Source organism: Haplochromis burtoni, unplaced genomic scaffold (assembly GCF_018398535.1).
Source record: "Haplochromis burtoni strain Fernald_Lab_line unplaced genomic scaffold, NCSU_Asbu1 Contig_77, whole genome shotgun sequence".
NCBI classification, from domain to species: domain Eukaryota; kingdom Metazoa; phylum Chordata; class Actinopteri; order Cichliformes; family Cichlidae; genus Haplochromis; species Haplochromis burtoni.
Genome location: NW_024582438.1, coordinates 1,844,927 through 1,867,446, shown reverse-complemented (window position 1 = coordinate 1,867,446; position 22,520 = coordinate 1,844,927). Strand labels below are relative to the sequence as shown.

The window sequence follows — 22,520 nt, the reverse complement described above, 5'->3', positions numbered from 1 at the left end:
TCTATCTATCTATCTATCTATCTATCTATCTATCTATCTATCTATCTATCTATCTATCTATCTATCTATCTATCTATCTATCTATCTATCTATCCTTTTGGGACGAGGATTATCAGAAAGAGTTGTGTGTCTTTTAGCTTCTGCTTGTTCCGCTGCCCACATAAACATGTAAACAGAATGAGCAGTAGAATAATATGCACATTCGTGGGAGAAGCTTGCACCAGTGTTTTTTCTATCATTTGTGTTTACTATATGGTGTATATTTTAAGTCAGTAGCTAAATAGTGCCGCTTAGTGGATAAAGATCAGCGGCACACTCATTCGCTGTATGCTTGTACAGCATTGTCAAGATGAGTTGGTGTAATACTCACCGTCAACACTACTTAGCAGGTGTGTACGTGTGTTGCAGTACCCGGAGAGAACCCACGCAAACACGTGGAGAATAAGCAAACTCCACACAGAAAGGCCCCGGCCTGATGGTGGAAATGAACTCAGGCTTGCTGCGAGGCAACAGTGCTAACCACCATGCCACCTTGCTGCCCCATATATCTAACCAACTAACAACTGCAGTAGCTCTATATCAATTTGACCTCCGGAATAATCTACTGATCTTGAGGGAGAGGTCAGAGGTAAAATGTGACATGACACGATGATTTTTGATAAATTAATTCTTAAGCTGACCTTGAAGACCTTGGTGGATGTGAGCTACATTTTAATGGATTGTGAACATTACATCATCTACACCCCTACAAAGTTTTATCATAATTCATTCAAAACCTTTGGCACTATCGTGTTTACAGACTGAAAGTATGACGTGCACATATGCATGCAAACGCTACTAAAACTTTCTTCTCTCCACCTCCTATGCAGAGGTGGAGAGAAGGCTCAAGACTTTTGATCAGTGCAACACCAAAAGTCATTATTTCACCTCCAGATAGCTCACAATATAGCTATTAGGCTAATACAGTATGTGCTTCTTACTTTTTTAGCAGATGACATCACATCTATCTAATATTAGCTAGATGGACTAGCTACATAGCAGAAATTGTGAAATCCCATGTGAACAGGCTTAGAGTCTTATATCACTAGATACTCTGGGACTTTGCTAATTTTTCCAAATTCAAGGTTTATATCCAAAGACAACAAACATTGTCTGGTTCAGTTTACTCTATATTAATGTAAGTGGAAAGCTATTCCTTAATTGATAACTTATCATTCCTCTCTGGGATGCTCTTACCAAACCAATCACATAATTAGTCTGCCTCATTAGTTGATACCAAAAAAGGAAAAGGAAATGCAAAATCTCTCGGTCCAAACATTTAACATTTTCAGATAGATATTAAGTATCTCACATACGTACGAGAGCTTTTCAAATGAAAAGACTCTACCTTTCATCAAAGTTATCCAAGGAAAGAAGTCTGTGATCATCCACTTTATTTTGTGGTCTTTCAGGTCTTTTGGTTTTGCTGAACTCGCCAGTGTATTTCTTTTTAAGAAGGTATCAGTTCATTGATCTGGCCACTCCTGAAGGTTTTGCCATCTCTCTGATGGATGTATTTGGGTTTTAGTGTAATGATTGTTGTTGTTTTTTCACTTGCATCAATATCTCTTTGGAACTCATATTGAGATTTCCAGTGAAGAGTAACCAAATACAAGTTCAGCACTTGGAATGAACTGCAGATCTCCTTGATTTGTCATGGAGTATTCATGAAGCTCCTGAAAATGGGGCACTATGTATAAAAAGTGCTGTAATTTCTAAACAGTGTCTGCAAAGGGTTTGTTAAACACAGTGAATTAAAGATGAAAGTGTGCACTTCAAGCACATATTGATTGTCTGATTTAGAATCCACTGTGCTTTCTAAATTAATCAATCGTTGTGAACAGAGACTAAGACTAACAGAGACTAATAATGATATAGCGGCGCAGTGGTTACCACTGACACTTAAACGCAAGAAGGTCCAGAGTTTGAATCCACCAGCCAGCTGAGACCTTTCTGTGTGGAGTTTGCATGTTTTTCCTGTGTAGGTTCACATTGAATTGTGGATTATGATCTTGGATTGGGTAAGCAGAAGGATTATGACTTAAAATTGGGTAAACAAATTAATTCTGCTTAAAAAAAAGAAAATGCAGCTCCTCACCTTCTTAATAGAACCCATAAAATGGAGCATATTCCCCCTGTCCTGACCTCCCTTCACTGGTTCCTGTGTATTTTACAATTGATTTTTGATGTTGCATTGTATGTTTGAATCAAGCTATCTCAGCCATAAGCGCAACATTTGTTTGAGTCCACCTTTGAAACGAGCTTTTCTTCTTTTGCTTTGACCCAGCATAAGAGTTGAAGGCATTAAGGCTGTTTTGTGTTTTTTTGCAGTCCTTTTAGGTTGATGTGTGTGGGCATGTGCGCACATGTGTATATCTTGTATTTTATTATGTAATCCACCTTTTTATGTACAGAACTTCGGCAATCTTTGTTGTTTAAAAGATGCTTTATGAAAATTGGAAAAATCATTTTTAAGATAGAACTATGACTTACTGTAATGTAGTAAATCAAACTATTGAACTTATAACAAAAAAGTACTAGCCCAGTATTTTATTATTTATCTTTAAATTGTTAATTCTGATCTTTTTTCCATTCACATTTGGAGAAACATCACACTTAATAGGAGCTGACACTGTGATCAGACAGTCAAGTGTAATACATTTGAGATGTTCAATATTGACGATGGTTGTCATTTTTTTAAAATAAGATTCACAGTATCTCTTTTAAATATCGCTGCTGACACGATCGCTAACACCCCTGACACAAAACAAACTGAGCAAGCAGCACAATAATGATATCCTGATCTGCGGGAGAACACTTAGAACTAGTTCCTGAAACATTAGCATTTGCCATTTCAGCTTGCTAACTGTATAGCGCCACCAAGTGGATTAGATTCGGTGACTAACTTGAAATAGACTCATTCATTATAATTTATGCTTCCACAGCATTACGATGCATCCAGTCATTTAAAGGAAAGGGAATGCAAAATTCCAGAATAACGCGCCATATACACAGCAAGAAATATTGCATCATTTACTTTTGTAGAGACTGAAACGGCCTTGGAGCCATAAACCAAACACTCGCCGTCTTTCTATTATTAATCCTAAGTGTATTCCTTGGCTCTGGAACTTTAACTGGAAGTGCTGTCAGTGATGTTTTCCCTACAATGAAAGGTAAATTTTAGGAAGTGATGTGCTGATTATTCATTCCTAGCCAATGGTGTCCAGCCACGATTTTCGGGTCTAGGCATATGTTGAAGAAACTGATTGGACAACATGTACCGTAGACTGTATTGTGATTGGTCGACGGTCGTGCGTGGTGCACAGCCATTGGTCGGTAGTCACGGGGTAAGGCGAGTGGACTCTTTTGGTGGGAGAGACAGCTAGTCATTCCTCGTTGTAAAAGCCAGTGCTGCATGCGCTGATCTCCCGGCTATTGTCTCAGCAACTGAAGGCTCAAGTCGTCAGGCAGGCAGGCAGTCAGTCAGGAAGCATCTCACAATGAAACGAGTCTGGGTGATAGGGCTTCTTTTTGCACTCTTAGCATTTGGTGAGTAGTGGTATTTTTTTAATTATTCATTATTTTAGCTACCTTTAGCCCGTATGCTAGCACTAACTTGGTTTTTGCTTTTCTTTTCATTCACTGTGGAGTTTGTACGCTCTCTCTGTACTTGACTTTAAAAGGCTTGCAGGTGTCAAAGCAACGGAGAGCGTATTTAATTTACCTGTTATTTTAGAGTAACGCCAGTGTCCGTTAATCTCCTTGCCTTTCCAGAACTTTCTAGCAGAAACACCACCTGTGTTGAAGCCGTCTCATGTTAGCTAACCTCCACTGTTGCATACATGCACGTTTAAATAATGATTAAAAGGCTGACACGGTCAGACGTTACGTCTTAATTAATTTGGTGACTGTGAGCATGTGTTTGCACAGTGCTTTAAAAACTTAATGAGTCTAAAATTACCACATGTTCCCGGTAATTGATAATGAATTTTAATCGAGCAACTTCGTCCCTTGACAGCTGCTGTAAAGGCAGATGATGAATTTGACGTTGACGGGACAGTAGAGGAGGACTTGGGTAAAAGCAGGGATGGCTCCAGAACAGACGATGAAGTGGTGCAGAGGTAGGTGTTACTTTCCGTAAGTCCATATACCTTTCTAGAAAACTGCAGTTACTGTATCAGGGAAAAGTCCACTAAATCTTAGCAGAACAAGGTCAAGAAGATAAAGCTTGTGTACAAGTGCTCAGGGCCACTTTGGAGTTACAGTGGAGGCAGAGGTGTGTAAGTTTTACTGTAAGGTTGCCTGTAATAATAGGAAGTTGTATGTATCTTGCTTTCATCTTCAGTCTTATCTGAAAGGACAACAGATTTGTTTGGCAGCAAAGATTTGCTGTCGTTCCCCTCTCTTACCCTGTTTGTATTTGCATCTGTCTGCCTTCAGAGAGGAGGAGGCAATCCAGCTGGACGGTTTGAATGCAGCTCAGATTAAGGAACTCAGGGAAAAGTCTGAAAAACATGCCTTTCAGGCTGAAGTTAACCGTATGATGAAGCTGATCATCAACTCTCTCTACAAGAACAAGGAGGTGGGCAGGAATAATCTTTACTCAACCCTGTGTCTGCATATTTTTATTTAAGACATTTCTCACAGAGTTCATCACTTTGTTTTGTGCTGCAGATCTTCCTTAGGGAGCTGATTTCCAATGCATCGGATGCTCTGGATAAGATCCGCTTGTTGTCCCTAACCAACGAGGATGCAATGGCCACAAATGAAGAGCTGACCATCAAAATAAAGGTATGCATTAACTTACTGAATGCTGACACCTTTAATGGAAAAGCTGTGCATCCACTAATTGAATTTCATTATTTCTATCCCCAGTCTGATAAGGAGAAGAACATGCTGCACATCACTGACACTGGTATTGGAATGACCAAGGAGGAGCTAGTAAAGAACTTGGGAACCATTGCCAAGTCAGGCACCAGCGAATTCCTTAACAAGATGACCGAGATGCAGGAAGAGGAACAGTCTACCTCAGAGCTGATCGGACAGTTTGGTGTCGGTTTCTACTCTGCCTTCCTTGTTGCTGACAAGGTCATTGTGACATCCAAGCACAACAATGACACACAGCACATCTGGGAGTCTGACTCAAATCAGTTCTCTGTCATTGAGGACCCCCGTGGGGACACACTGGGTAGAGGAACCACCATCACGTATGTTATTTATGTGCTAACATTTGCCCACACCAGATTTGGTTTCTTGATCTTTTTAAACAGCTCTTGTGAAATTAATTTCAATGCATGGCTCGTTTTATTTGTCAAAGCTTATGAAATCGTAGTTAATGTCTATGTGGTGTTAATGTACAGCCTCTATTGAAGAAGAACTGCAGAGTATTTTCATGCTGCTACATGAGTCTGAAATGTTAAAGCCTGGAATTTTACATTTAATCTTGTCTTTGTTTAATTGCAGACTTGTCCTAAAGGAGGAGGCTTCAGACTACCTGGAGCTGGAGACCATCAAGAACCTTGTCAAGAAATACTCTCAGTTCATCAACTTCCCCATCTATGTGTGGGCCAGCAAGGTGACTACTTTGTCATTTCCTTCAACACTATGAGTCAGACTTAATTCCAGACTGAAACTGACAAATATGGAAATGAACAAACGGTTGCATAATTTCTTTTAACATTCAAGACTGAGACGGTTGAAGAGCCCATTGATGAAGATGCTGAGGCAGCAGAGGAATCAGAGAAAGAGGCTTCTGAAGATGAGGCTGAAGTAGAGGAGGAAGAAGAAGACAAAGACAAACCAAAAACAAAGAAGGTATGTTGATGAAGAAATGGTGGTTGAGACTGTGTGAGTGTGATCATTAACAGTTTTTATGGTGGGTTAAAGTCCCACTGAGTCATTAAGATTTGTGGACTATTTTACTCAAATAGAAGTCTGTGAAAATATGTCTGATCTAAAATGTATATTTTTCAAAAGTTATATAATTGTGTGATGTGTAGGTTGAGAAGACTGTGTGGGACTGGGAACTGATGAATGATATCAAGCCCATCTGGCAGAGGCCTGCTAAGGAGGTTGAGGAAGATGAGTACAAGGCTTTCTACAAGACCTTCTCAAAGGTAGGCACACATACTTTATCAAACCGGCTCTATAGGCTGGTATACTAATGTCTGATTTTTATAAACTTTACCCATCTTCCAACAGGACAATGATGACCCTATGGCTCACATCCACTTCACAGCTGAGGGTGAGGTCACTTTTAAGTCCATCCTGTTTGTGCCCACTTCAGCTCCCCGTGGGCTGTTTGACGAGTATGGCTCCAAGAAGAACGATTACATCAAGGTGTGTACTCTAAGCAATATTTAGTATCAGATTTATTCAACTTTTTCAGCAATTCCCCAAAAACTGAGTTTCAAAGTAAATGCCTTCCATTCGCAGCTGTTTGTCAGGAGAGTTTTCATCACAGACGACTTCAATGACATGATGCCCAAGTACCTGAACTTCATCAAGGGAGTGGTGAGTTATTTTTAACTCTTATTTGGTCTCATGCTAATGTTATGTGCTTGGTCTCTACATTCTCACCTGCACTGTGATTAAGGGAAACTTTATTTTGTTAGGTCGACTCTGACGACCTTCCTCTGAATGTGTCCAGAGAAACTCTGCAGCAGCACAAACTGCTCAAGGTGAGCTCAACATGCAGCCCTGTTCGCTTCCCATTCCATCATTTAGTCATCATTAACCAATGAAGCCTTTGATTAAAATGGATAATGAAGCAACAAAGCAATTTTTATGTAGTGCAAATCATAAAGTGCTTTCAGGAATAACAGGGGGCACTAGAACATGGTTAAATGAAACCATAAATTAAAGATTCTGAATAACTAACGCTAGATTTCATGCAATATGAAATGGTCGTTACCTACTTTGTCTTTGTCAGGTTATTCGCAAGAAGTTGGTCCGTAAGACTCTGGACATGATTAAGAAGATTGCAGAGGAACAGTACAACGATAAGTTCTGGAAGGAGTTTGGCACCAACATCAAGCTGGGTGTGATCGAGGATCACTCCAACAGGACCCGTCTCGCTAAGCTGCTGCGCTTCCAGACCTCCAACAGTGAAACAGACCTGGCCAGCCTGGAACAGTATGTGGAGCGCATGAAAGAGAAGCAGGATAAGATCTATTTCATGGCTGGCACCAGCAGGAAAGAGGTGAGTGAATGTGTGGTTTTTTTTTTTTTTTGGTCAGGAGAAAGAAGTGTAAACTATCCTACACTAGCTGAAATTCTCATGTCTCTTGTTCTTCCATCCACTACAGGCTGAGTCTTCTCCCTTTGTTGAGAAGCTGCTGAAGAAGGGCTATGAGGTCATCTACCTGACAGAGCCTGTGGATGAGTACTGCATCCAGGCACTGCCAGAGTTTGATGGAAAACGCTTCCAGAATGTGGCCAAGGAAGGTGTCAAATTTGACGAGAGTGAAAAGACCAAGGAGAAGAGGGAGGCCCTGGAGAAGGAGTTCGAACCTCTCACAACTTGGCTGAAGGACAAAGCTCTAAAGGACAAGGTAATTCTGTGACATTAAAAGAGTGGGGCATGAGCGCCAGCTGTAGAAGCAGTTAATTTTGGCTCTACCTGCTCATTTATGTCTGCATCATTTAATGCATTGCTTTTTATTCCCCAACAGATTGAGAAGGCTGTTCTCTCTCAGAGGCTAACCAACTCACCCTGCGCCTTGGTTGCCAGCCAGTACGGCTGGTCGGGGAACATGGAGAGGATCATGAAGGCACAGGCCTACCAGACAGGAAAGGACATTTCCACAAAGTGAGTGTTAATCCTGGGCTCATCTTTGCATTTATTACTCCCACTGCTATTGCTTTGTTCTAAATCTGTATTTCCATTTAATCTTTCCAGTTATTACGCCAGCCAGAAGAAAACACTAGAACTCAACCCCAAACATCCTCTTGTCAAGCAGTTGCTTAATAGAGTCAATGTGAGTTTAACCACTGTCATTTTTGTACATCTGTACTATAGTAATGGTCCTTTACTAAGATTACCATCAAATTACTTAGTAAATGTAGTTCATTACATGAAAAAACTTAAAATGGACCAATCAGAGCACATAGTTGAACAGTTTCTTTTCCTCACACCCCCAGACTGATGCTGAGGACCAGACTGCATCAGATCTGGCTGTGGTTCTGTTTGAGACAGCCACACTGCGCTCAGGATACCAGCTCGCTGATACAAAAGCTTATGGAGACAGAATAGAGCGCATGCTCCGACTCAGCTTGAATGTACCACTAGATGAACAGGCAAGTCACTGCAGCTCTTGTATGGTATACTAATTTGCATAGCAGATGTCTTGGTGTCTGAACTAATGATTGCTCTTCCAGCAGTGAGCCTTTTTGAGTTTAGTCTTGTCTCTGCTTTTTAAATCTTCTTTGTAAAATGTTAAGTATTTGTGCAGTGATTTTTAAGACTGTAGGATATGTTTAATAATCATGGCTCTTTTATAGATTGAAGAAGAACCTGAGGAGGAGCCTGAAGAACCAGCAGAAGATGACTCTGAAGATAAAGAGGAGACTGTGGATGAGGATGGTGACGAAGAAACGGTAAGAAGACTTCACACACTCTTGCTTGAGGACAATGTAAAATTAAGAATCTAGATGTTGAAGTGGTTTACTCTTCTGACCTTTCTCTAATCATGCTTGCAGACAAAAGACAAGGATGAACTGTGAAGCACTGAAGGGAAGAGCGTGTAACAGTGGAGCTGGAAAATGGACTTGAGTCTCTGTTTCAGTGCCACCGTGGTCACATTATTTTGGGTGGGGTCCCTGGGTTGGGGTTTTTTAAAGCGAATATTTGTTTTTGTTTCTTTTGTATTACATTCCTCATGACTGTAAATTTGTTAATATTTAACTGACCTGTTTATGGAAAGATGTGATCCTGTCTATTGATCAAATAAATGTTTCGTGGAAAAATGTTTGCATCGTTTCTGGTGTTTTATTCAAAACTGAAAGATGCTTTCAGACAGGTCTTGGCTACTATTTTCTTTTTCAGTCATCTTAATCCCAACATATCAAAAGTACGGTCTGGCTGTAGCTTACAGTGTAATACATCTACTCATGCATAGGGTGCCATGACACTTTTTACAGTTTGTTTTCAGACTGAAACGATGTAAATAAGCTCATGGAAATGCAGGTGGACGCCCCACTGGTAGGTTGGATTACGGACTATTTAACAAGTCGACCACAGCATGTCTCACTAAAGAGCTGCCGCTCAGATAACATCCTGAGCAGCACAGGGGCTCCGCAGGGGACTGTCCTATCACCCTTCCTCTTCACCCTGTGCACATCTGACTTAAGGTACAAGTCTCAGTCATGTCATCTGCAGAAATTCTCAGATGACTCTGCCATTGTGGGCTGAATCAGGGATGGACAGGAGGAGCACAGGATTGTGGTGGAGAGCTTTGTCGAGTGGTGTGAGCTAAACCACCTACAACTTAACATCACAAAGAAAAAAAAAAAAACTGATTATGGACTTTAGGAAGCAGGCTCCTCCTAACCCTGTCACCATCAGAGGGGCTGATGTGGAGATCGTTGAGGACTACCGGTACCTGGGGGGTACACTTGGCCTGTAAACTGGACTGGACCAAGCACGCCAATGCTATCTTCAAAAAAAGGGGCAGAGTTGGCTTTTCCTACTGAGGCGACTCAGGTCCTTCAATGTTGGTAGGAAAATGCTGACCATGTTCTATCACTCGGTGTTGGAAAGCGTCGTGTTCTTTGCAGCAGTGTGCTGGGGAAGTGGGGTGAAGACAGCTGATGCCAACAGGCTGAACAAACTGATTAAAAAGGCTGGTTCTGTCCTGGGTGTCAGACTTGAGAACCTGGATGTGTCTGAGAGGAGAATGCTTAAAAAAAAAAAAAAGCTTTCTATCATGGACAACCCCTGTCACCCCATGCACACCCCCATGATGGACCATCGGAGCAAACGCAGCAAAAGACTCATTGCCCCGAAATGCAGAACTGACTGCCACAGTAAATCCTTTGTACCGGTGGCCAGTGTTGGTCAAGTTACTTGAAAAAAGTAATCAGTAACTGATTACTGATTACTTCCCCCAAAAAGTAATCCCGTTACTTTACTGATTACTTATTTTTACTGTTCTTTTCGGTTGCACATTTATGCAAATTTAATGAGGAAGGATGCATTTAAAAAAAAAATTAAGTGCACTGAGGGTGACACCCCTGTGGTTTCTCTACAGCAACCCCAGGGAGATGGCTTACTGGTAAGATGTCATGAAGACTGATGCATCTTGTACAGGATGTCTTCATTGAGCCATGCTCTCTTTCTTTCTTTCTTTCTTTCTTTCTTTCTTTACTGAAAGTGAGCAGAACTAGGTGCCTAGCCTTAATTGTTGAATATAGTGATTTTGACTATATTAATATTGTACACTAAATGCTAAATCTAATAAAATCTACTTGTGTGGGTTTATCTCAGAATCTGTTACAATGACCTAAACATGCAGACCACAGGCTTTTCAAGGTTTACAGGAAAGCACCAATGAAACCCACAAGGATGTGGAACAGCTTCACCACTGAATTAATTATCTAATTTTACACAGTAAGCTTAGTTTACCCTTAGTAATACCCAAGGAATACATTTGTTCCAACACACTCAGGAAAGACGGCAACTTAATGGCACTTGAAACATGAAGCAACATCAACTGTTTAACTAGTTTAACAATACATTGTAATGTAGTGGGATGTCCAGTAGGTGGCACTAATACATTCAAAATGGGTTCTAGCAGCCAATGAATTAAAGAAGGACGTACTCAATCATTACGTCATTAAATTGACTTAAGAGGTTTCAGCTTTACATTTTTGAGTTAAAGCCAAAGAATAAAAACACGGAGTCCTTTCGAAGCTGATATCGCCGCACTTCACTTGGCAAGTATTATTTAAGTATTGCAAAAAGACATGTTTCTCCCCATTTCTTCAGTTTAAATACACGTGCAAGAATGCCAGTGAAGAAACAAAAGAAAAAATTGCAGGCCTAAAAAAAACAATCTACGTCTGATGTAGAGTATCTAGAAGTTATTGTTCTCTTCTCTTCTTTATTAATGTAGATATATCTATAATATTAATATATTAAATTTATACGTATATATATAACTAGTACGTGATATATTACGGATATACAGTACGAATATATACTATAGATAGCTAGTATATATTAATAGTATAGTATTAGTATATCATATCGTATTATATAGTATATATACGTATATATAGCGTCGTATATTCATATATGACGTACTATGTATATATAGTATGTATATACGATATATATACGTATATAATATTATTATATATAGTATATACTATAATATGTAATATATATATATATATATATGATATAATATATATATATTATATAATATAATATATAATATATATATATATTGTAATATAAGTATATATATATATATAATATATAATATAAATATATATATATAATAATATAATATATATATATGTTATAATATTATTATATATATATATATGTATATATATTATTATGTATGATTATATAATATTATAGTATATATGTTTACTTATATTATTGTATATATAATATTATATGTATATGTATAGTAATAATATTATTATATGTATATATATGTATAAATATTGTATATATATATAATATGATATATATAATTCGCTATATTATATTAGTTAAAATGTATATCACATATGTAATAGCTCATGTTATATGTATATATGTATATACGTGTTATAAGTGTAGTTAACAATTACACCAATGCAAGCTCCACTGGTCTGTTGTGAAGCTTAAAGTAGAAACAGTCTTCAGGATCTATGGTTCAGTGAACAGGGCTGACGCACAGTGTGTGTGTGTTTGTGCAGCTGACTCTTACAGTATGAAATGATGGCGTGTGCTGTGTTTCAGGTGTGTGTGTGTGTGTGTGTGTGTGTGTGTGTGGTGTGTGTGTGTGTGTGTGTGTGTGTGTGTGTGTGTGTGGTGGTGGGGGGGTGTCTTATAGTTCACAGTGGTCTGAAATAGTGAGTTTGAAAGCTAACAGCTAAACTGCAGCAGTGGAGCATTACAGGTCACTCCATCGACACGCTCCCATTCGCCGGAGTGAGAAAATGCTGCGCCTTTCTTAATAAAGGGTGACAGATATGGGCCACAGCAGGGGGAGGGGTGTCATAGTGGAGCCACAGTGGAATGATAACCATGGCAGATAATAGCTGTGCTCCTTTAGCACAATTATTATCTGTTCCCTCAAACTAACCTTCTCTCTGCTGGAAGCCTTGAAATTCCAACACAATATGAGACGGGATTTTTTGGGGGGGATTTCTCACACTGTAGTAGTAGTGCCACCACATGCCATGACTAAAACTCACCTGAGGTCACCCAACCTCAGCAAGTGGGCAGACTTCCCACTTGCTCTGCATTCCAGTTGAACCCTTACCCCCTTGTTTTGCTCTACTTCCCCTTGTTCTGCTAAACTCTTTGGATTAGCTGTTTGACAGAATGTAGTTTTGCAGGCTTGTGAACTCATGTCACTCCTACAAATGTTTCTGGAATGAGAAAGTGTCAACCAAATTTGAACTCATATTATGGATGTACATTTTTGTGGCTCAGTCATATTGTGACCCACAGAAAAGCATCATTAGTTCATCTCTTGATAGATGCCCATATGAAGTCTATGATTAATGGCCTTTAGTTTGAGACTTAGACTTATTTTTTCTTTGTCTGAGCCGTTTTTCTAAATGTTCAGCTACACAAGTCCGTGATATCACGGGGGAACGTTTGATTCTGAAATGAAACTTCATTCTGGCGTGGTCAAAGTGTTCTGACAGGTCCCGTGACATTAAAATATCCAGCACATGTATTATTATTTTCTCCCTAAGAAATGAGCCTCCAAACTCTCTAAACTATCATAAACGATCTTTTCTTATTAGCGCCTTTAAAAAGAAGAAAGCCTAAATAAAAATACAGAACGAATCTTTATTGATTTGTAGGTCTTTACAGAGGCCTTAGGTTTTAATGTTTACCTGTTTAAATATGAATTACATGTAAACAAAAAATAGTACATTTCCCTCAGATTCAGTGTTTATCATTGCATGGCAGTACCTTTTTGTCTTTATCCTTGCTATGTCTGCTGCTGTTGTTGTTTTTTCTTTTTAAATAATATGCGATGTTGCCCTTCTTATTTAATCATATTTTTAATCGTTTAGGGTAAGTATGAGCGAACAACCACGGCAAACATACATGCCAGACCGCAGGATATTTGATCTAATCTCTGTTAGTGAAAAATCGATCTATGACTGAAAGAGCCTTCCCCAGGGCTTCTCTTTCCCATCATTTGTATTTTGCGACTGACTGCAGTTTCTGCGCCGCTGCTGCTCATACGCAATCTCTGGATAGGTGGTTGCCATGGATTCCTGGGTCACATGCGTGGGTTTCCTAGCCAGAAGCAGCAGAAGATGTTCGGACCAAAAATCCAGAGCCATTTTCATTCAAGAAAAAGAGAGGATCCGCTGTGGAGGGCTTGCTGAGCGGGTGGTCTGACTACACACCCGTCTGCTGATTTCGGCATCTTTAAAAAAAAAAGCCAACCAAAAAACACGACGGGAAGAAAACCTGATCTGGGTGCTTTTGAATCACTGAAATTCGCAGCAAACCGGTTTTGTCCACATCCATAGACTGATAACAGGAATGAGTATAGAAATTCCTGAAGGACTGACGGAGCTGTTACAGAGCTTTACCGTGGAAGTGTTGAGGAATCAGCCCAGGGACTTGCTCGAGTTTGCGCTACAGTATTTCACCCAGCTTAAGGAGAACGAGACCAAAGAGGCCTCATTTGGCAATGACCAAAATTCGGCCCCGAGACTTGGGAAAGCGGTCAATTTCATTGACGAAGCCATGCAGATCGATTCGGAAAACGGAGAGGAGGACGACGACGATGACGAGGAATTCATAGGTGGGCTAACACATTCACCGTGCGTGTTTCTGTCATGGGGGGATGCTGAACTTGACTCGAGATGCTTTGCTTTGAATTGTGAGCATGTATGGATGGATGGATGGCCGTGGGAGAGAATGAAAATCCACATCGAGCGCGCTGATGCTGCCGCCATACATTTACAACGGCTCTGTCATTTGCCATATATGGTCACCGAGGCTCAATGCTGGTTCACGAACGTGTTATGCTCTTCACGTTTCTGCTCAGAGAATAGCACCTGCACACTGCGGCTTATTTTGCTTTATAAATAATTATGATAGTCATAAAAACATCTGGACCGTTTAAATGTTTTCTGTCTCAGGTGCAGGCCCGGTGGGCCTCCCCTTCATATGTACCCAAAAAAAAAGACAAAGCTTGTAAAATATAAAGGCCTATAGCTTTAGCTGTTATATAGATGCAGGCAGTACACAATGTGCTGTCGACAGGCCTACATTTCCTGAAGTATTTAACACAGTGACTGCTGCCAGAGTGTAATGAGGTGCAGCCAGAAGCAACCCAGAGCTCTGACACAGCATCCCAATGAGTGGTGGCTTCTGCAAGACTGGCTGCAATGGTTACATAAGGAGAAATGCCTCGCATGCAGTTGTTAAACGTCTGTGTTTTGGGTCATTGTTGTGCCCCCCCCAACCAACCAACCAACCACCATTAATGCCTCCCATATTTCAATGAGATTCCCCAGTCATCACTGGCTGGCAGGCCATTAATGGACGAGACCTATCTAATGTATATTTCATACTGACCTATTGTGTAGCAGCTTGGCACTGTTTTTCTCATTTAAATTTGATTCAAAGGCTAAAATCCACTTCAAAGCAGCTGTCCCCCATTCAGCTTTTACTCAGATGAATATAGACCCTAATGAGAATGCTCCACTTGTGCTGTAGATGTCGAAATACAACGGCCTCAAACCTTCCTAGCAATAACAGCTTGTGATGGATGGATATCTTTTATGGTGAAATCTAACATGCTTTTTTTAAAAAAAAAAAAATACAGATATATATCTTTCTTTTTCTTTTCTCCAGCCCCTGTGATAAACAGATTCATCCGAAGAGCATCAGGTGAGTTACCATCTTCCTGTTGTGTCAAGGAGGGAAACTCTGGACAGTGTCTGAGCTGAAAACATTAAATAAAGCCTTCTGTGACACATGACTAGCGAGGCTGCGTCAGATTGGTTTCAGTACAAGTGATACTTAAGTATTTTTCCATCTGTCTTTTGTTACCGTCTTCCACTTATTGTAATAGTGTTGATATGTTACAGCTTGTGAAGCCACTTTGTCTCCAACCCGTCAGTGAGTAATGTAGCAATAGTAAAGTTGCGGCTTCACATAACTTAGTTGTGTTTGGATAGCTGCTTAGTTTGCCTTTCTGAATGGAAAGAATTATTTATTAATAACTTGGGTATTTACCTTACCTCTTATCACTTCAGACGGGGAACGAACATCTTTTACTTAGCAAACCGTAAATCTTGCACATGAAATGAAAACAGATTCAATTAAGTTAACATTAAGCTGGTCACTTACCATATTCCACGTTAGCCTGTGTCAAGTTGAAAGTTTTTTATACCACTACCCCATCTTTCTGTTAACATATAGGAAGGAAATGTGGTAAGAGTGCTGTCATCCATCACCGCATATTCCTGTACTCAAGATGAGAAAAGTTGTTTTTATTGAAAGATTTATTGCCTGAACTGGTCCTGAATCATCCCTGGAATTTGCCTTTTTTGTTTGACTGGGATGAAGTCTGTGCCGTGGGCCACCTGAAGATGAACATTTGTTTTTCAGATGTTATGTAAGGTGTCGTTATTCATCTAAAAGTTCATTTAAAGAAAAAGTGAAGCCTTTTCAAATAAAGACTTGGTAGACAGTTCCACTGGAAGTGAGCTCTCAGAGATGCTAGTATACTTCAGCATTATAATTCGCGGATGGGAAGAAACAAGCAATTAATAAGGGATCAATTAACAATTCTATTTACAAACACCTTTAACATCTACTGTCACTAATAACAAGAAAACTGCCCCAGAGTCGAAAACACTATATGGACAAAATAGCTGCTGCTCATCAATAAGAGAAATGTAAATGTGATTCGTGTGTTTGTGTCATGCAGTGTGTGCTGAAGCATTCAATCCTGATGAAGATGATGAGGATAAAGAGCCAAGGGTAAACTGCATCCATCCAGTGATTATTGTTTTTACACAACTGGTTTAACTGTTCAGAGGTTATAAGTGTGATTCGTGATTTATGTTTTAGGTCACTCACCCCAAAACTGACGAGCAGAGACAGAGACTACAGGAAGCATGTAGGGACATTCTTCTGTTCAAGAATTTGGATCCAGTGAGTGGATTATTCCATAAGCTCTTCTCTGGTTTGTGCTCTGCCATATCCTAAATTAAACAAAGGGAAACATGGCCCAAGGCCAGTAAATTTCTTCTTTTTTTTTTTTGCTGCATGCCCAGTACACCGTGCCTAATTTTTTTTAGAGATAGTTATTTATTTATTTGTTTTGGAAGCTCGAAAACAAACTCTGAGTGCATTCTGCATGATTCTTTCACTGTCTGACTGCTGTCCCCGCTCCCATGACAGGAAGAGATGTCTCAGGTGCTGGATGCCATGTTCGAGAAGTTCTGCACGGAAGGGGAACATATCATTGATCAAGATGATGACGGGGACAACTTCTACGTTATCGAAAGGTGGGTTTAACTTTCTCGTAAATTTCAAATCGCATCATAGTTGGCTATTTAACTTGAAAAAGTGAACACAGTTGCTAGTCAAAGGAGCTTGCAAAGAAAAGCGTCTGGACTTCTTTAAGTTGCTTGAAGACGTTTCACCTCTCATCCGAGAAGCTTCTTCAGTTCTAAGGTCAAATGGTGGAGAGTCCCAGATATAAACCTAGTGGGAGTGACCCCCCACAGAGGGACAAAAGGACCCCCTGATGATCCTCTAATCGCCTGAGCCAAGGTGGGAAACTGGGCGTGGGTCCCAATCAGCCAGAGTTTCGGGTGTGTTCATTGTGAAACCTGGCCCCACCTTATCATGCGGCCCAGGATTTGCAAGCTCCGTTGACTACGATGACCTGGATGACTGAGAACCTTCACAGACAACACAGTTGCTAAATAATTGCTGAAATCATTGTTTTGTGCTAACTGAAGATATTTTTTCCCCGCTGTCTTTCCATTCAGTGGCACGTTTAACATTTTCGTGAAGGTTGATGGCACGGAAAAGTTGGTGGGCTGCTATGACAACCGAGGCAGCTTTGGAGAACTGGCGCTGATGTACAACACCCCCAGGGCGGCCACAATAATCGCCACTTCACCTGGAGCCCTTTGGTGCCTAGTGAGTAAACCATCACACCACACCCCACTGCAATGGCACAGTTGGATCCTTAATCGGGTTTTTATAGCATGCTGTGCTGTCAGCTGTCATGATTTAAGTAAGCAGGGAGTTTATCTGCGACGGTGTGGAAACCATCATTAGGTGAACACAAATTAAGGCGAAAGCAGCTGTTTTACCTCCAGGCTCTGTTCGTTTTATTGTTACATTTCAGCATGGATGCTATTTTACTTAAGGAAAACTGGCAAAACATCCAGTTAAGTATCCAGTCGCAGTCTGACTTGTTTCTGAGAAGCTGCTGTTTATTAGTGACTATGAGAGCCATCGCTGAACTGCGGGTAACGTCTCAGTTAAGTCCTCTCAGTGCAGCTGGGTAGGTTGCTGCCATGTCCTGTGCTCACCTGAGGACTTGTAGGTTGTTTTTATTTGAGTCTCTAATCTCAAACAGGAAGCCCCTTTTGACCACCAATTGGTTTAGGTCAAGGAGGAAGAGTGCTGCCAAAAAATGCATCCAGTCAAACAGTCGAAAATTTATTTATGGCCCTTGTTCATTTTGTAAACAAGCGATAGGATATGAACTTGAAGTGGGTCCAACTTTAGCAACCTTTAAACCATGAGGTTCCAGCCTTTGGGTGAGGGGAAAAAGGTTTGTCAGCTATAGGGCGCCCTCTGCAGTCACATATGTTTCCTGCAGCACAGTATGTTACTGCAAGCTTTGTTGACCATGCTGTCTGTGATATTTTTCCTTTCTTTGTGTTCAGGCTTGGTGTCCTTTCATTCATTTCATTCACATAATGACACATGGATGATGCTGTTTCTTTTCTTAAATTCAAACTATAAGTGCACACTATTGTTTTATGTGAGCTATTTGATGAACAAACATAAGATAGATAAGATAACTCTTTATTGTCATTGCACAGTCATACCTGGTGCAATAGTATAACGAATTTGGAAACTGTCCCACGTCGGCACTGCACACAACACAACATGAGATCAGTCTGGACTTCTTGGTTGGGGATTTTTCATCATTATGTTTATTATTATTTTTATTACTGTATAGCACTATTATGAATAATATTTTATAATGTGTGAATTGTTAGTTTTTGTCTAACCCCAGTGTCAGTGTCATCAGAAATTGTGTTTAATGAAGCCTTATTTTAAATCTGTTTCAGGATCGTCTGACATTCAGGAGGATCATAGTGAAAAACAATGCCAAGAAGAGGAAGCTGTATGAGGCATTCATTGAAACTCTACCCCTGCTTACATCTTTAGAGGTCAAGATTAACATTGTCCTCCAGCATTTACACAGTGTACTACATATTTACAGTAAAACATTTGCAAACCAAATATGTTTCATGCACAGGTGTCAGAGAGAATGAAGGTAGTTGACGTGCTATCCACCAGGGTGTACAGCGACTCGCAGCAGATCATTGCTCAGGTGAATAATGTCTTCGTACAATCTGCTTTTATTGGACTTTTTTTTTTTTAATTCTACATGTTTTTGTGCTCCTTTGCAATTGCTGTGTTGCTTTTTGTCATAGGGTGATTTAGCGGATTGCTTCTACATTGTCGAATCTGGCCAGGTTAGAATCACTATGAAGAGAAGTCGGGTAAGTTTGCACCGCCACCCTTTAGACAAGCCTCTGATTAAAAAAAAATCTCTGGAAACTTAGAGTACGCATTTCTTTTTCTCTGCTAGACAAAAACAGACCAAGAAGAAGAGGAGGTGGACATCGCTACATGCTCCAGGGGCCAGTATTTTGGGGAGCTTGCTCTCGTCACAAACAAACCCAGAGCTGCATCTGCCTATGCTGTGGGGAGTGTCAAATGCTTGGGTAAATTTTGTGCAGTTTTGTGCTCGTTCGTTCATATATCGCGCCAAAGATGCACATCTCCCAGTAAAACACATATTATTTTGTACCATCCTTTTCAAATTCACCTCCAAGTCCTGACTGTATCTGTTTTCTTCTTTATCAGTCATGGATGTTCAAGCCTTTGAGAGATTGCTAGGCCCATGCATGGACATCATGAAGAGAAACATTGCTAACTATGAGGAGCAGCTGGTGACCCTGTTTGGAAGTAGCCCTGAAATTGAGCAACAGACTGCATGAAGCGACTGCAGTGGACTGTAAATGGGCGGATGGAAAAAGGCTTGTAACCACTTAAACAGATTTTCTTACAAGAAATGTGAATATCCACCTACATAAACCATTTGAGCGTCAGATATATAAAACACACGTTGTCGGAAGGTTATGGCCGAAAAGTAAAGCCAAAGCAGAGTTGCTTAAAGCTTGTTTAAATTACATTTTCCACAACACTCACCTTACAAAAAAAAAAAAAAAATGTAAGTGTGCATTTTACTTGTCGGTGTCGGGTACATTACTTGTTTGTAATTTGAGCATTTTTTTTTTTAACTTTCACATTTTCTCCACAGTGTTATAGCCACACGTACAATATTATATATATCGTTTGTAAATTTCTAAACATTGCGTGTCAAAGTCAAAAGCCAAAGCTGATTTCTTACTGGATAAGTGCGAGCAAACGTCACATGTACAAAAGGGCCCAAACCTGAGAAAGGGTAAACGGTTTGTAAAGGATAAAATCTTTGACATTTTGATTATGAAAAAACAAAAAAACTTGGCAGTATCCTAAAATTTCTACAAAAATACATTCCTGTTTAGCATAAGATGGAGTCCCTGGAATACATGCTCATAAACCACGTATCACTGTTGCTAAGTGTTTGTGGCCGTTAACCGAGTACTATGCTCTTTCTTTTTTCAAAAAAGCAAAGTTCAGAGAGATAGCTGATAGTTTTGTAACAACACACAACACATTGCTGTATAATTTTAAAACTGAGTATTTACTGTTATTATAATAGGCCCACTTTAAACTTCATAAGTTGCCCAACAAGACAGTAGTCATTACAGGCAACTCATTTTTCTGTGTTTCAATGTAAAATTTAGGTAATACTGTTTTTGCATAGGTGAAACATACATTATTATGACATCCATATTTGCTGTCTACCTCTGCCAACAACTTCTACAGTTTTACGCTCAACAGGAATCTAAAGTGGGTCCTCTCTCTTACTACTTCTCTCTTTTTAAAGTAACTGAGATCTTCTGTATTTTGTCTGCAGCTTACATGGTTTAACTGGTTAAACATGCAGATTTTATCCCCCACCCTTCCCCGTAGGACTGGTCATTTTTGAAGGCATAACCACAATACTGGCTAAAAGTACTGTATGTTTCACTTTTCATGTCAATAAAGAATTTTTTTTTGTATTTGTGCTTCCGGTTAGTATTTGTTAAAAGAATGAAAGAGTCAGTTTCTTACTGACCCACTCATTCTTCATGGCAGTCCCCATATCTTCTACGAGATTATTTCGTTACGAAAAAGAGAATTTAATCTTTAAAACGATGTGTCCATGTGATTCTTGCTGTAACTGCAACACTGCAGATAAAAAATAGTCATGTATTGTTCCTGTTATTGCCAATCAGCTGTTACTGGCTAGTAACAGGCGTGTACTTTTATCCAATGAGAGGATAAACAACAAACTAGGGGACACCTCTCCTATTTTTCTCAAACATATCAACCAATAGAATATCCGAATTCCTCTTGTTGACGTTGTTGCGCACCAATGGGGAGCTTCCTCTGGAGCCATTCAATCCCTCCCCTCGAGTGAATGCCACAGAGTTACTTGATGTCGACAGCTCTGGTAAGTGGGAAGTTGGTGAGTTTTTTCGAAGAAATAAACGGTTGAAAGTAATTTTTAACTCGGTCCACGTGAGACTCGTGTCTTTGCAATTATTGTATAATGTTTAAGCGAGGTTGTCACGCGTTAATTTGACGTCGACTGGAAGATTGAGATCGACAGTGGGGCTTTTTTTTTCTCCGTTGTGACGCTCGTTGTTTTTGTTGCAAGAAACCCATCCGACAGCAGTTGTTTGTATTAAAACAAGTCTTCAAATTAGTGGAATATGCTTTGAATAGTGTGAAAATGCCGTCAAAAGGCTTCTATAGGTTTTCGTGTCATTCATTTTGAACGGGGCAAAGATGTTGCGTCATGCCTCAACTTGTTGACATTCTTTTGTTTACAGTGTTAGACCCCAGAGCTTCGAGGTTTGAGCGAAGGAAAGTACTGCTGCATTTAAATGTTGGAGAAAGAGCAGGCCGAGTCCCCAACCGTCTTTTTCGACAATATAAGACTGTTGAAGCGTTTTCTGAACGGTATTATGTTGTTCGTGTATCCTTGCTTACGAAGTCGAAACAACGGTGTCTCCGAACCTGCGGCCTTTGATCGGTTGGCAGACCGTTAGTGTTCGTCAGTTTTTCATTTAAATGTGTTAAATTCAGGAAGTCACGGTCACCTTTATATTTTAACGATTTTCCATACATTGTTTGTCGATTAACACAATATAAATTCCCAATAAGAATGATATATTTTACTTTGTCATTGACACTCACATACTTTTGTTTTCAAAATCGATGTTTTCCACCGTCGGTAAGACACTTTTTAAGACGAATTTCTGGTATTTTTCGCTTTCGCTGCGCAGTTATGAATGAATGAGCTCTGGTACGCATGCGTCAAACCCTTTTAAGTTTATAAACAAGGCCTCCACGCAGGGAGTCACATGACTATTCACAGAGGTTTGCTGTGTCGATTCAGAGACAAAGGAGTCCCCAAAGGCTTTGTGCCTTTTCCGTAATATTGATGTCATACGTGATATGCAATGATTCAGTACTAACTGTGGTGTTTTTGTTTTGCTGTGGTGATGATCTTTGATAGCTCATGGGTGTTATAGTCGTGTTTTTCTTTCAGTTGATTATTCTTTCAAACCATATTACCATAAAACAAACAAACGCAGACATACATACAACTTTATAACTGCAAAGACTTTATTTTGATTTAGTTCATATTTCAATTCAACGGAGCTCAATTTTTATTTATATATTTATATATAGTGCAAAATTACAACAACAGTTGCCTCAAGGGCTTCAAGTGCAACTGGTTATTGCACAGCCCTGATTCAGATGTCAGCAGTAGCTCCATTTTAGCTCTAACTTTGTCTTTTGGTTTTGCCCAAAACCAGATGATGTGTCAGAGTATGACGATGGATGC

General features: G+C 39.9%; 2 protein-coding genes across 3 annotated transcripts in view; both read left to right on the top strand.

Annotated features, from left to right (window-relative positions):
- Positions 1–3,407: 3,407 nt before the first annotated feature.
- hsp90b1 (heat shock protein 90, beta (grp94), member 1) lies at positions 3,408–20,682 on the top strand. The gene is made up of 28 exons (XM_042221974.1): positions 3,408–3,588; positions 4,058–4,160; positions 4,480–4,621; positions 4,714–4,830; positions 4,915–5,246; positions 5,503–5,614; positions 5,725–5,853; positions 6,039–6,155; positions 6,241–6,378; positions 6,475–6,552; positions 6,654–6,719; positions 6,971–7,240; positions 7,347–7,592; positions 7,713–7,849; positions 7,940–8,018; positions 8,182–8,341; positions 8,573–8,637; positions 13,736–14,039; positions 15,098–15,133; positions 16,179–16,231; positions 16,322–16,405; positions 16,655–16,761; positions 17,251–17,404; positions 18,574–18,675; positions 18,765–18,839; positions 18,943–19,011; positions 19,101–19,236; positions 19,379–20,682. Exons 1-28 carry the CDS (start codon positions 3,540–3,542, stop codon positions 19,510–19,512), a joined length of 3,594 nt encoding a protein of 1,197 aa, XP_042077908.1. The 5' UTR covers positions 3,408–3,539; the 3' UTR covers positions 19,513–20,682.
- A 332-nt stretch (positions 20,683–21,014) lies between these two features.
- The window catches only part of hbp1 (HMG-box transcription factor 1), an 11,195-nt gene continuing 9,689 nt past the window's right edge, over positions 21,015–22,520 (top strand). The window contains exons 1-2 of one of the 2 annotated variants that reach the window (XM_005929089.3): positions 21,015–21,116; positions 22,492–22,520. The exon at positions 22,492–22,520 is cut by the window's right edge and continues 135 nt beyond it. In XM_005929089.3, coding sequence (XP_005929151.1) covers positions 22,517–22,520 — 4 coding nt within the window. In that variant the 5' untranslated portion in view covers positions 21,015–21,116; positions 22,492–22,516. Of the gene's footprint in view, positions 21,132–22,491 lie in introns of both variants that reach the window. The other variant, XM_005929090.3, reaches the window with a different exon arrangement.